Source organism: Brassica napus, chromosome C4 (assembly GCF_020379485.1).
Source record: "Brassica napus cultivar Da-Ae chromosome C4, Da-Ae, whole genome shotgun sequence".
Taxonomy (NCBI): domain Eukaryota; kingdom Viridiplantae; phylum Streptophyta; class Magnoliopsida; order Brassicales; family Brassicaceae; genus Brassica; species Brassica napus.
This window is the reverse complement of record NC_063447.1, coordinates 57,384,930-57,398,945: the sequence shown is the minus strand read 5'-3', so window position 1 is coordinate 57,398,945 and position 14,016 is coordinate 57,384,930. Positions and strand designations below refer to the sequence as shown.

The 14,016-nt window shown below is 38.6% G+C and overlaps 4 protein-coding genes and 1 non-coding gene across 6 annotated transcripts; 1 reads left to right on the top strand and 4 right to left on the bottom strand.

Moving 5' to 3' along the window:
* Positions 1–569: 569 nt before the first annotated feature.
* LOC106447301 (uncharacterized protein At4g15970) lies at positions 570–1,118 on the top strand. The gene has a single exon (XM_013890701.3). The coding sequence runs from the start codon at positions 570–572 to the stop codon at positions 1,116–1,118; it is 549 nt and encodes a 182-aa protein (XP_013746155.3).
* A 76-nt stretch (positions 1,119–1,194) lies between these two features.
* LOC106447300 (serine/threonine-protein kinase STE20-like) lies at positions 1,195–7,340 on the bottom strand. Its single transcript, XM_013889195.3, has 9 exons — positions 7,187–7,340; positions 3,720–6,710; positions 3,557–3,616; positions 2,940–3,092; positions 2,469–2,629; positions 2,237–2,384; positions 2,024–2,146; positions 1,831–1,918; positions 1,195–1,651 (listed from the first exon to the last, which is right to left on the bottom strand). The coding sequence occupies exons 2-9, from the start codon at positions 6,582–6,584 to the stop codon at positions 1,458–1,460; spliced, it is 3,792 nt and encodes a 1,263-aa protein (XP_013744649.1). The 5' UTR covers positions 6,585–6,710; positions 7,187–7,340; the 3' UTR covers positions 1,195–1,457.
* A 2,908-nt stretch (positions 7,341–10,248) lies between these two features.
* On the bottom strand, positions 10,249–12,098 carry LOC125585620 (B3 domain-containing protein At2g35310-like). 2 transcript variants are annotated; one of them, XM_048755016.1, is made up of 3 exons: positions 11,752–12,098; positions 11,079–11,361; positions 10,249–10,692 (listed from the first exon to the last, which is right to left on the bottom strand). In XM_048755016.1, the coding sequence occupies exons 1-3, from the start codon at positions 11,848–11,850 to the stop codon at positions 10,673–10,675; spliced, it is 402 nt and encodes a 133-aa protein (XP_048610973.1). In that variant the 5' UTR covers positions 11,851–12,098; the 3' UTR covers positions 10,249–10,672. The 2 variants fall into 2 exon arrangements, with proteins under 2 accessions (XP_048610973.1, XP_048610972.1); XM_048755015.1 differs by having other exon boundaries at positions 10,249–11,361.
* A 221-nt stretch (positions 12,099–12,319) lies between these two features.
* On the bottom strand, positions 12,320–13,807 carry LOC106447299 (thioredoxin O1, mitochondrial). Its single transcript, XM_013889194.3, has 6 exons — positions 13,469–13,807; positions 13,262–13,327; positions 13,141–13,191; positions 12,972–13,051; positions 12,763–12,807; positions 12,320–12,650 (listed from the first exon to the last, which is right to left on the bottom strand). The coding sequence occupies exons 1-6, from the start codon at positions 13,713–13,715 to the stop codon at positions 12,552–12,554; spliced, it is 588 nt and encodes a 195-aa protein (XP_013744648.1). The 5' UTR covers positions 13,716–13,807; the 3' UTR covers positions 12,320–12,551.
* A 102-nt stretch (positions 13,808–13,909) lies between these two features.
* On the bottom strand, positions 13,910–13,993 carry TRNAL-CAA. Its single transcript has one exon. It is a non-coding gene; the product is annotated as a tRNA-Leu (tRNA).
* Between the last annotated feature and the right edge of the window lie 23 nt (positions 13,994–14,016).

The following is a 14,016-nucleotide window of genomic DNA, read 5'->3' as shown; positions in this document are numbered from 1 at the left end:
TCGCTTTGACCAATAGAAGAACGAAGTTTAGCTTACTTATGTTTCCACGCAATGGTTATCTCGGGTATTGTCTACGTTTTTAGTAATGCAATCACAATTCATATAGTATAGTAATATAATCTTTTCATATTATTAAATTTAATGAGAAATGACATTATATGTAATTAGTCTAGACGAGGGCTATTTAATAAAGAGTGAGAATGATTCTCATGATGACACATAGAAAATGATATTTTGTTAATCACACATGGTGATAAGTTTAATTGTTTAAAATGTTCCTCAAATAATAAAAAAGGATTCAAAAACGATAAACCAAGCTAGTCTTAGTCGAGGCGCTACTGATTTTGGAATTTGATCATTCATGTTATGATTAAATAGATTGTTACTATTGTTTATGGAATTACGTTGGATTAAACATGTATATTGAAATCTTCAATAAACTATTTAAACAAATTTCATAAAAAATCAAGCTTCAAAGTTTCAAATATGTACGATGTGATAATTGTCTTCGACTCTGGTTTAAAAAATTATCAACATTTCATAGTTCATCTAGTACATAAAAAATATTTATGCATCTTGCTTTATACACGTTCAATAATTGTCAAAATCAGGACATAGATATACTGTGGCTGCGAGACCCATTCCCTCATCTGTTCTCGGGAGTAGATTTCCAGGTCACCTGCGACCACTCCAACGGAAACACTAGCGACCCAGGAAACGTTGTCAATGGAGGTTTCAAGTTCGTTCAAGCCAACCATCGAACGGTTAAGTTCTACAAATACTGGTACGAGTTAAGGTGGACATTCTGCGGCAAGAACGAACAAGACGTGTTCAACATCATCAAACACGACCGGTTTGTCACAGAAGAACTTGGTCTCACGATGCGGTTTCTTGACACGGTTTACTTCCGAGGGTTCTGCCAATTGCACCGCGAGATGGACAAGATATGCATCATGCATGCTAATTGTTGTTTGGGATTACATAACAAGATTAATGGTTTGAGGCAATCTCTAAAGGACTGGAAAGATTACTTGTCGGCAACCGACCGCCGGAATATGACGTGGCCATCACCGGATAGGTGCAGGGGAAGCATGTCTAATATATCATTAATAGTTTAGAATTTAGATATGGTAAGACAAGAAATTTTAAGCAACCAAACAGATAACGCATTAAAAATGATAAATTCAAAACATATTTATATGTGAAACTTTTATTGAAAAAGAAAAAGACTCCCGACTACAGAAGTAGTAGTCAAAGTCATTATACCAAAACCAATTTACTTACACTAAATAATAATAATGGCTATACAAAATATGAATATGTGCTTTTAAGGTTTCTTGGACAAATCAACACACCTTAAAACTGTCATCTCTGAAATCAGAAAGAAGCAGAAAGGATATGTTTATATACACAAACAATACCTTTGTTTTACGTACCCGCAATGATAAACTGACAGATTACTTGTGGTGATTGGGGGAGTGAGCTTTTGTCTGGACCGCGGAGGAGGACATGGTACGGAGACGTCTGGCTATCTCTGGGAAGGAAGGTCGAAAAAATGGGTCAGGAGCCCAACACTGCTCCATCAACATCCTCCATTCTGGGTCACAGTAGCTTGGAACGGTTGGTCTCAGTGTATTGTTCACTATGCCTCCTACGATTTTTATTCACACAAGCAACAAACTGGTAAGAGATTTAGACTACCAAAATAGATAAGCTTGATTGCTACTTCCACACTGTAAAGCAGGAACTAAATGTTCTGTCTGATTGTACAAAACCTTTGTTGGTAAGAAAAAAATTGGAGAGTGAATAGGAGAAGAGGGAGTATTTTACCGATTATTGCACCGTAATGCATGTTGGCGTAGGGTTCCTCACCGGTAAGAATTTCCCACAAGACGATTCCGAAAGAGAATACATCGACCTGTGTGAAAATGAAGTATCCACAGCGAAACATTACTTGCAAACTCATTTAAAAGGCGTTGAAATTATATATACAGAACTAATCTGAGAGCATTGGGTTTCATACCTTTTCAGAAACTTTGCTGCTGCTTCCACTAAGTAGCTCGGGAGCCATCCAAGGGAGGGTTCCCCTTACACCGCCACTGACCAAAGTGTTTCTTTTTATCTTTGACAGACCAAAATCACCAACCTGCATAAACAAACATCTCTCTGTCACATAAACAAAACCATACCGACAGTGTTGCATCATTTATAATCTCGAACTGTTGTAGAAAATCACCTTGCATATGGGACGGGCGGGATCCTTTAAGTTGACAAGCAAGTTGTCACACTTCAAATCGAAATGAACTATGTTCTTTGAGTGCAAATATTCCATCCCAAAAGCTGCATCCATTGCAATGATAAGTCGCTTACGTCGATCAATGTGCCTGTAATTTCCCAAATGTGAGCTGGTATACAGCTAAGTTTGTTTCTAGGAAGTAAGGATTCCGACGAACTGTGTAAACAATTACCTGTTGCTGAGCAGAACATGTCTAAGCGATCCATTGACCATGTACTCTGTGACTGTAGCTAAAGTTCCTCCTGGCCCATCTTTCACTACGCCGTAAAATGCCATAACATTTGGATGATGTAGCTTGGAAAGAATTTCAGCTTCATGCCAAAACTCCGAGGTCTGAAAATTTCAATCAGAGGTTGGTGAAAATTGAAAAACAATTAAACTATGGCCGCTTTCTCGAAAGTCTAGCAAGATTCTACGGGGAATGCCAACTTCTTGCTCATAACAAGCATCTAATAGTCGCTTCGTGCAAAAGATAAACGAACAACAAAAAGATGTGTTCTGGGGTCAGATAGTATAGTAGTGTCCTCTAGCAGTACTATGTTTACCCTATAGCAGATAAAATGTAAACTGGGAGAACCACGGTGTGGCAAATGTAGTTATATAAACTTCAAAAACCCCTAACTCCTTGAGAAAGAAAGCTCACCAATCTCTCTTGTTCAGATGAACGACCAATAAAACAGGTCCTTTTAATTCGTTTGATAGCAACATCTGTACCCCTCCATTTTCCATGATAAACAGTTCCAAAAGTACCCGAACCTAGTTCCTTCAGTTCTTCCAAGTCGTCATTTTTAATGAACTGAAACAGAAATAGAAACAGAAACAAAATGGATACAATCACCAGTCAGTAAACCAGGAGCAAGATTGACAATAGATTTATAAAGCTCCAATGACTTCAGCTGTCAATGAAGACATGAACTACTCCAGTCTAGTCTATAAGCAGTGTACACTATGGGTTCTACAGAATTCCATAGAAAAACAGACAAATACCAAAAACAGAGAAGACAGATAAACTATGTATTTCTACAGAGTAACTAAGTCGATACAATATTGAAATCCTTTTGGTACTTAGGGGTTGTACTGCTAAAGAGTAATTCTTCGTTGTATGAAAGCCACCCGGACAATTATGCAGGACTTTTGCTGTGATGCTGTCTAGTTCACTATAGTGGCTCAATCGTTAACATGGGATTATCTGGTTACAAGAAGGCGGAAAATACAACACCTTGTAAACATGTTAAGCCATCAACTGACACAAATGCGTACCTGCAGAGATCTGCCGACATTGTCCTCAGCAATAAGGTCAATAAGAGGAGCTTCAGTATTCTGCATATCCAAGTATATAGAAATAAGAAAATAACAGTTGGAACATGTATTTTGCCAGAACTGAAACTTCATTAGAATTTTCGTATTTAGCTTAAAAACGTACCACTTTTGAATCTGTTCTTTCAGCACCTTCGAACACTGTCTGACCGTGATCTTCTTGTGTGTCTACTGTGCTCGAATCAGCTACGGCAGTGGTAGACACTCCCGGCTGAGCATTCCCATCAAAGTGGATTTGTGGATTTAACTGAGTTGGAGCAACTTTCTCAGACTGCAATGGTGGGTAGCTATAATCAATAGGAACTCCATCGGTGTTAGTCAGGGAAGAGGGAAATCCAGGGTGGTCCTGATCCATAAGGGATACATCCTTCCTCTCAAACTCATCCTGCGCCAAATTTCGAAAATAGGACCAATTTTTAGGGTCATGATTCTGAACATTTAAACTCACTCCAGCTCCAACACCATGCAATGGCCGTAATCCAGGGAAGTTTAGAGACTCTTTCAGTATATCAGCAAGAAAATCACGAGGAAATCTATCATTTATATCAACAACTATATCTCCGTTCTCAATATGTCCTTGCGGAACAGCCTTAACTGAAGTCTCTGACTGACTTAAATGCTCCGGGGCGTTAGGTTCCAAGTTTCCTTTTTCAAACTGTGAGATACTACCGTCGGCTGTCCAGAGGCTTTCAGGAGGCGGTCTTACTGGTGCGCTGGAATGAACATTCTGGGACTCCATCTTTGCTTCATGAAAAGTTTCAGCTGATTCACTGATAGGCAGGAATTTATCTGAAGCTGATTTAGCCATTACAAATTGGGAACCCAGAGAATCATCAGTTTGGGACAAACGTTTAGTTTCTGCTGTATCCGGTAGCTCAGAATGAAAATCCCTTTGGTGAATCACAGGCTGGTCGACATTACTCGGATTAGATGAATCACCATCTGGAATTACAAGCCCAGATGCAGAGAATCCTCCAGGCAGACAACATTGATTGTCCTGATTGATTTTCATGTCTTCACTTGCTGTATCTAGGGCAACCGTTTTGGGAACATATTCCTGGGATGTTTCAAGACTTCTTTCTTGGCAAACAAAGGAACTTGGATCTGGTGTTGAATTAGATATTTGCTTGGAAACAGGAGCTTCTTCCTTGAGAGTGTGATCTGGGACCATAGAATCACCAGATACAGAGGAGATGGAAGACTCACTGACCCTTGTGGTGGAGTGTTCTTTCCTCATCTTTGGCTCCTTTGCAGAACGATTGTTCTCAATATGGTCCTGAGATTTTCTAAGACTTTTCTCTGGACAGGCTGAAGTACTTGGATACGGTGTTGAATTGGATATATGTGTGGCAATTGGAGCTTCTTCCTTCAGGACATGATCTGGGACTATCAAATCACCAGACATAGAGGAAACAGAATACTCATTGACCCTTGGAGTTGGGGATTCTCTCCTCATATTTGACTCCTTTGCTGAAAGATTGGTCTCGACAGTAGATTCATTAGCAGGACCATTTACCTTCTTAAATGAGTCATCTCTTCTCATTTTGGTCTCTTTGGATGAAGCTTCTGGATCTTGTACATGAAAGATCTGCTCATCATGCAAAACTCCTTGCTCAGGTTTACGTGGATACTGAGGCACCACACTTTCAAGAGGTGTTTCAGGACTCACAGGATAAGGAATATAATGAGGCTGTGGTTGAACATGCAAAGGAACAGACCCCTTCTCATCTACATAGCCTACGCTTGCCATTTGAGCTGACGTGTAAACTTGGTGGTTACCAAGTCCTGTTAAGTGTAGTTGCTGTCCTCGATAAGGCTCTGAAAATGGCTCATTTCCAGTAGAAAAACCTGTTACAGGTTGAGAAGTCTGGCTAGCTGATAAAGATTCATTGCTTGCCAAGGGAGCAACTGAAGCTACTGCAGGTTCCGTGGCAGCTCGACTGATCTCCCTATCAGTATTCCTGTGAAGTAGTTCATCCAAATTGTTCCCAGAAGCACTTACTCCAAGGGAACTTTTTCGTGAACTTAGATCCATCCCATTGACAGCAACAACATACTGAACCTCCGAATCACCCTCTGCAGCTTCCAAAACGAACTGAGCCTCCTCTAAGTCACAGCTCGAAAACAAGAACATCCTAGGCTTCTCAGATCCTCCACTACCAAACACATTACATTCCTCCATCATATTTTGTAAATCCTCATCAGAAGATACAGAGACTAGGGCGTCGAGATCCTCGCCTGGCAGCTGATATTTTATGGTACGTGCTTCAGGGAACATCTCTACCATTTTGTGCATGAGCTCTTCGAAAGATATAGTCTTGCTAATCCGTATGATACGCGTTTCACCGCCAACATATCTAAGTTTCTGATCTCTGGGGCGGGGTATGATTCTACCACCAAAACTACACAAGAACTTTGCGTGGTTCAAAGAGCTGTCAGAAGCTCTAGAAGACAGCAGACCATTAAGCCTTTGACCCGTATCGTTTCTTGAAGAAATAGCCGGGGCTGACTTGACAAGCTCATGATAGTTCTTATCTTCACTTCTAGAAGGGGGTTTCCTCTCTTGCTCAATGGTACTGCGTTGTTCTGCTGCGTTAACCATTGTGGTGTTAGAGCCACTCTCCGACATCGGAACAACCATCCCCACAGCACCTAAGTTAGCAGCAAGAGGCATACCAGTGGCCTCACCATACACGTTAGGGATGAACTGCGGTCTCATAATGACCCTATCTCTCATAAACTCAAAAGCAAACTCTTCCCCAGTCTGTATCGAGTAGTTCACCGGCCGAGCAGGGGTCAAAACAGCAAAATCTGGAGGTCGTACATTAGTATCAACACTAGCTGAAGAATCACGCGAAAACCTTTCATTCACGGAGCCAATCCCCTCACCTCGAGGATCAGGAGCAGCGTACCGAACGTGTTCATAACCGTTTGCTTGGTCCATGTTCTGTTTATCAAGTTGTCTATCCATCTAGCTCATAGCACACTTGAGGAGGTGAAGCTCAAATCAAATCTTTGTGCATGCGTTGTAGTTTATCCAACGTTTTTGGCAGCAGAAATGGAGCAACGAACAAACTCAAAACTCTCATTGAAGTGCCTGAAACGAGAGAAGATTAATTTTACTAAAACATCATCAAACATATTCAAGAAACAAAAACAAGGACTGCAAGAAAGCTATATGATTCCCTTAGATCGCCTCATCATTTTCAGTATACAAACCAATAAAAAAGCAACTAGTGACAGATCAACGCGAGTACATACTTTCAACCTATACTGACTATTCTCTAATCTCTATAAGGTTTCAACTAATCAAAGAGAGAATCAAATAAGCATCGTCGTCTACAAAAACCAATCGATCAACTTCTTCACCTAACTAGTAACGAACCGTGACAAAATAAACGATGGATAGGTCAATAGAAGCGGATCAAGCAATCAAAACCACTGAGACTCCGAATAATGCAAGATCTGAGTGTCATTAGGATAATACAGGCGATAAACACATCGGATCCAGAGATTTTTCAGCAAACAAAGGATCGAAAACAGCACGAATCGAGTAAGAGAGGTTTTGTTTACCAGAGGCAGCAGAGACTGAGGGTTTGACGATCGATAAATCGGAGGAGAAGAGACGAGTCCTTCTTCTCTAATTTTGGACATTCCCAATTTTTATTCTCTCCTGAGAAAATATTGTGCCTCTTACTGCCAATAATCATCTAATTATCTATCTGTAAAACTTATTATATACGCTAATCCATTTTTAACTATAAATATTATTGACGCAAAAAAAAAAAAAAAAAACTTATTTGTTCACTGTAAATCACCGCGCAAGAAGCTTGCGTCATCTCAATATATAATAATTAGTTAATTTACCACTCTAATCTAATACATTTTTTAAATTTTTTACTAGTTGGTTTGTCCAATGTACACTTTACAAGAAAGAGAATTTTGGTTTCTACTTGGCATTTTCGCAAGTTATTTTGGGGAAAATAAAAAGTTTGTTTTTCCAGAAATATTCCAGGCGAAATTAAAGGTGCAATCTAACTGTCAAAAGCCCATAACAATAAATAAAATATTCCCACCTGAACACCAATAAAATATCATATATTTCCATTTTAATATTATTTTTACAAATTAGCGGCAAAATCATTGAAAAACCTTACCACGATTAATCCGGATTCTTAGGGAGGGTTCTTAACTCATGATTTGACACTTTTTGTTATTTTATTTTTTTTTACACTTTTCGGTTAAAAATCGGCTCTTATATCACTTATTTAAGAGTCGGTTCTTAGCTTTTCTTAGTTAAAAGCTAAGAAACGGTTCTTGACCAAAGCTAAGAACCCTAATCTAAGAATCCGGGTTAATCATGGTATAAACTCACTGTTTGCTAAATCAAAACATAGGTCCGAGCTTGACCCAAAACGTACGGTACAAACGTATGGGACCTATTATTTTTGTCAAAATTTTAGGACCTATTTTCTTCAATGTCATTACTTATAATTATATCAATTTGATAATTTGTTATGTGTATATAAACGATAAGAAAAGAAAGTTGTGGGACATCACTATAATACAAAAATAATTAAAATTTATATATTCTGTGTTATTAAATATGAGTGGATTAAAAGACAAAAAAAAAAAAAGTGACGACCACAAAAAAAAAAAAACTGATTTTGAATAATTATTTTCTAGGTTAAATTTTTTTTCTTCACAGACGAAAGAAACTTCTGGAAGCTGAAGTTGATAAAGTTTTACTTACGGTCAGCTATTTCATAAGAAAACTTAAATAGTTTAACTATATTGTCGATTAAAAAAAAAAAAATCAAAAATCTTTATTACGAAATTTTGATAAATAATTTTGCAAGAAAAAATACAAGAAAATCTATATTTAAGAACTGATAATTTTTATTAGTTTTGAGGATATTGTATTTTTTTATTATAACTTTAAGTTTTTATCAATATATTTTTTATATATTATCTAGGGTTCTCAGTTTCCTATTTAGTATGAGATCATGAATATCTCATGACCGTTACTGAGTTATGCTCAGCTCTAGCGGAATTCTCTGCGGCTATTTTCTCACGAAAACAGTATATCCTCTTTGTTTTTCTGAGCCCGTGAGTTCTCTCCTCTGTGTTGACGTGATCTTCGTGGCTTTCTTTCGCGCTCTGCTGAACTTTTTAAAGATTCTTTGAGCAGGTCTACTGTACATCTCTGCGTCCGATTTTAGTTTCGGTTCGAGCTATGGCGGTGTCTCATACAGCTCTAAGAAGTCAGACCCAGTCTTCAAGCTCCTCTAGTTGGTTTTTGTTTCGCTTTCAAGGATTGCATTTTGTGTAAGCTTGTTTTTTTTTTCTTTCTTTGAATGAATATAGAGCATGGTTTTTTAACATAAAGTGGGGCGTAATATGAATCAGGAGAGAAGCAAGCTCTTACATCTTTATCTGACAAGGACTTGCCTACTCTTGCCAACGGACAACGGTCTTCAAGAGTTGGGGTATGTCTTAGTCACAACTTGAGTTATGATGTTTCTGTCCTCCTAAGTGTTTATGGTTTTAAAAACGATTCCTTTGTATCCGACAAAGTTACTGCACCAGGTGGGATCAGTTTTGAGGATGGGATTGAGAACATCCACATTGGTGGTCCTGCTATGATTAGAGCAGCTGCCAAGGTAATACACAATATGAGACTTACTCCTTATGTTCATTTCCAGATTATAATAGTATTTTCTATATGTTGTTGGACAGAACCACAAAGACGTTCTCATTGTTGTTATGTGATCCTCCTTACACTTAGTGTTGTTGTCACATAGTGTGTTCAACTGTTTAGTGATTTGTTATTACTCTGTCTCTAGGTTCTTGCAAGGGAGCTAAGGGAGTTCAGGAGCCCAACAGACGGAGAGACTAGAATGTTTTATGAAATCGTGGTTGCTCCTAAATATACTCCTAAAGGTCCCAAGTCCTCAAAGGGAAGTCCAAAACTTTGAGGATCCTCGAGGCTAAAAAAGGGAAGCTATCGCTCAGACAAGTTGGTGGAGGCTGGTTAGGTCAAGACTCTGACGACATAACTCCGGAAGATATCAGTTTCAGCTCTGTATCAGATAAGACTCCTGACTGAAAGTGAACTCGCGGATGCCAAATTTGCTTGGCTTTGTGTTAAGCATGTCAAGAGCAATGCCATTGTGATAGCGAAGGTTAGACGTTTTTTGGCCAATGACAAAGATTCATTGGTGCTGCTAAAAGTTTTGATTCTTTTTGTTGGGTGTATGTACCACAGCTTGGAAAGATGAGGTGGAAGAGGCGTGTGAGAAGGGAATAGGAGCAATAGAAGAACCTGGAGGGAGTATTAGAGACCAAGACGCTATTGATTGCTGCAACAAGTATGGAGTCAGCTCTATGCTCTTCAACAACGTTAGACATTTCCGACATTGATGATTGATGGATACAGTTTTGCTCTTATTAAAACATTCAAGAGACTCTGAAGATGCATGTAGTTTGTTTCTGGTTGTAGGCAAGAAACCTCACCAAACAAAACACAAGAGTGGGAAAATGATGTAATATTGTTTTGAACGCGTTCGACTTGATGCAATTGATACCGTCTCTAGCCAATATAGATTCATCATTTTTAAGATAAAAAGAGTCTGGGGGGAAACATCGACTTGCAAAATATATATAGAAAAGTTTCATGAGCAGATAGATAGAGAAAAGTGTGGAGGAAACAAACACAAGCAAGAAAGAAAGAAACACAGATTAGCTAAAGTTTATTGTCTCTCCATAGATAATAAGAAGTCAAAGACACTTAAACATAATGATTTCATCAATCAATCAATGACAGTGATCTCCTCCTCTTTGGCCTTGTTGGAGATAGTGAGGACACACTCGTTGGGTTTGATGAGCTGTAAGGTGCACTTGTCACCAATCTCTATAGGGTACTCTCTTGCAAATTTACTCCATCCTCTTGAGAAGGTTGCTTGAGCCTCCCTCACCAAGCACCACACCTCCCACGAACCACAACCGCTACCTTTCGAGTGTATGGTGAACATCGTTTGCTCATTCGGGATATGCTTCTTAAAAAGATTTGGGATTGTCTGAAAAAAAAGAACAGTGAGAGATATTCACATATCACCACCAGAACATCGTTTGCTCATTCGGGATATCCACTGGCAATGCTGTCCACAGATTTCCAATGGCATCTATCAAGGTATTCAATTTGTTCTAAAGAATGTACAATCATTTTATCATTATACTTTTGTTATTTTATCTCCTCCTTCTCATATTTGGTATATGATAATATTTGTGAAAAATAAATATTATTGATTTGACTATTTATATCAAATTCTATTTATGTTCTTCTAAATTTTTTAGTTAAAGTAGTTGAATGATGAAGGGTATATATGTCGATATCGTGTGAGTAATGACAAAACATAGAAAATATCAACTAGCGATTAAATGGGGAAGTAAAGAAAAGCCTTACTAGAAGAAGCCATTATTGGTGGTCTGACAATCTCCTTCTCATCTTTCCCGTAGATGTTCACGTCGAAGCACATCGATCCTTTGTGAGTAAAGGTGACAAACTCGTTTTTGCCCAAGGCGTTGTCTCTCACAAACTGGTTCCACCCAGACTTCTCCATGTAGTAGAATCTTGGGTTCTTGGAGATGTCTACTTCCCAAGAGCTTCCACACTTTGCTATTATCACCATCTTGTTGGCCAAGTCTTCTTTTGGGAGACTTTTCATCAAGTCGAAAGGAAACGTTCTCTGATAGAATGTGAAACAAAATTACATCAAAAATCTGAAGGACAAAGTTTCAACATGTCACCTCAAAATTATCAAATTGCCTCTTATGAATAACAGATCTATTAAACACCAATTAACTTTCTTCTTTTTTTTTGAGAAAAAACACCAATTAACTTTTTAAACACTTTGAAACCTAAAGATTCAACTGTTGAGACCAACATGTGAAACACAAAGAACGTAAGTATTTAAGAGATCCAACAGATTTTATCTTTCAAAGATAAACCAGAAGATTAAACCCTTAACTTGAAACCCATTAAACATTAAAGAAAGAAAGACAAAGATTCCAACCAGCTATCAAGACAATCACAAAGTTTAAAAACATGGTGAGATTTAGAAGTTAGAAAGAGTTACCATGCATTCAGAGGACAAATCTGCACAAGCAAATGTCTTGGAGAAGCTCAAATTCTTTCGGTCTTCTTTAACTCTATCAAACCAACTGTTCATATCCATCTCTCTGTCTCTCCTCTTCTACAACTTATTCTTCTTTATCCCAGTGAAAAGCACTCTTCAGTTTCTACTCCCTCCTCTATCTCTCTCTCTACTTTTCAAAGTGTTTCGCCTTCACCATTAACTTCGAAAAGGGCTCCCTAAAAGTGTAAGAAAAGCGTTCATGTACTGTCAAGTCAAAGTGATTTTTTTTGTTGATAGAAAAATAAGTAAGAGCTGCTAAAATTTGAGTTCTCAGACACGCAAAAGCAGAGTTGCTAATTTTAGTACCTGAGAATCCCTGATGCGTTCAAAAGGACCACTTCAAACTTTGCATTTCTTTGTGTTTTGTTTGTTTAATTGTATTACGACCCATTTGTTGTTGGTCTAACCCTCTCTTTGACTCAGCAGTTCCAGCTCATTTAGAATTTAACTTTCATAAATCCTCTTAGTATTTCATATTAATTACATAACTGGAAAAAAAATAGTATAATTTTTCAGAAGAGATTCTCATTTCAATTCCCTTGTTAAATCATATGATTTCAATCTACTCATGTTTGGAGAAGACACGGGGCTCTCAACAAAACAATATCCCCCAACAAGCGAGTCACTGGGAAACAAATACTTGCCCCTGATTTTATTGGACAGGACAGGGATAGTCTTAAACTACACTCTTGCACATTGCACGTTCCAAGTCGCAGCTATTTCAACATTGGTATATTAATTCACTTGTAGAGCTGTTCCATGAGATTCTTCAGCTTCGCAACATCTGCCCCCACAATCTCACCCTTTTTCGAGCCTTCTTTAAAGAACTGCAGTGTTGGCTGCACCATAAAATGTTCAGAAGACAAATCAAAATTGCTTGTATAATATATATACGTGTTTCCTGCTAAATGGTAGGTTTATTTTTGGAAAGAAAGGTTAAATGAAGCTCACCACAGCCGTGATACTCAGGTTGCTCAGAGTGTTTGAAAGTCCACCCTACAAAGAGAAGATTGTGCAAATGAAGCTCAAATCATTTACTCGCTAACTCCAATCGCAAACAGAGTGGGTGGGTGTATATATAACAATGACGAACACATTGTCACACACTCATGTTTTATGAATAATTTCACTGAAACCCAATTAAAAATAGACATACATACCTCATCAATGTCGATCTTATAGGTTGTTACATCAGGATACTGTTTACTAAGCTCCTCTATCACAGGAGCAATAAACCTGCCTGACGTCAACCATGAAACACCAACTGATAAACCCACTCGCAATGAAAACATCTAATACTACATAACCAAGAAAACAACAACAACATACATGGTCCACACCAGACGGCAGTGAAGTAGAAGATCGACGGGGAAGATCCACCTGAGATAACATTTAAGAGGACAACATGAGCAGCAAAGTTGCACATGATATGAAACGTAAGCAATCTTACCTTCAGCTTTGCTCATAGCATTGATGAACTCTTCCTCTGACTTCACTATAACAACACCATTTCCACCTATAAATCGAAATTTTTTCAAAGTACGTAAGCGGCCGCTAGATAATTTACTCGATCTAGAAACAACGCCTAATCATTAAAATCGATGCGAATGTCAAGTAAAACATAGACATGAACCAGGAGAACGAGTTGAGCGAATACCTCCAGCTGATGAACAGAGGCTTCTCGTGCTGGGAAAACAAGTGGTGGAGAAGTTAGACGCGATGGACGACGAGACGAAGGTGGAGGCAGGTAACAACGAGTTTCTAGGGATCTGCGACGGTGTCGAGCTTGGGGACGCGATAAGCGATCGGGCGGAACTGGACAGCGCGGAGGGTCGCGACGACCGGAGTGTGGAGAAACGGCGCTGGAAGACCTGACGGACGATCGAGAAGCTTCCCTTCTTCATCTTCTCCGGTGAATTTGATGATTTAGGGTTTTTTCGAAATCTGATTGTAAAGGTTTTGTGAATTTGATGGATTTGTCAAAATGACCCACGTAAAAGTAATGATTTCTCAATCAGCCCCAAATAAAGGATTATTATTTTACTTTATACGAAAACGACGCCGTTTGACCAACATGACAATTTTGGAAAGAAAAAATTGTCAGAAGTGGGATTTGAACCCACGCCCTCTTTCGAAGACCAGAACTTGAGTCTGGCGCCTTAGACCACTCGGCCATCCTGACACTTTTGAATGATGTAGTTATAT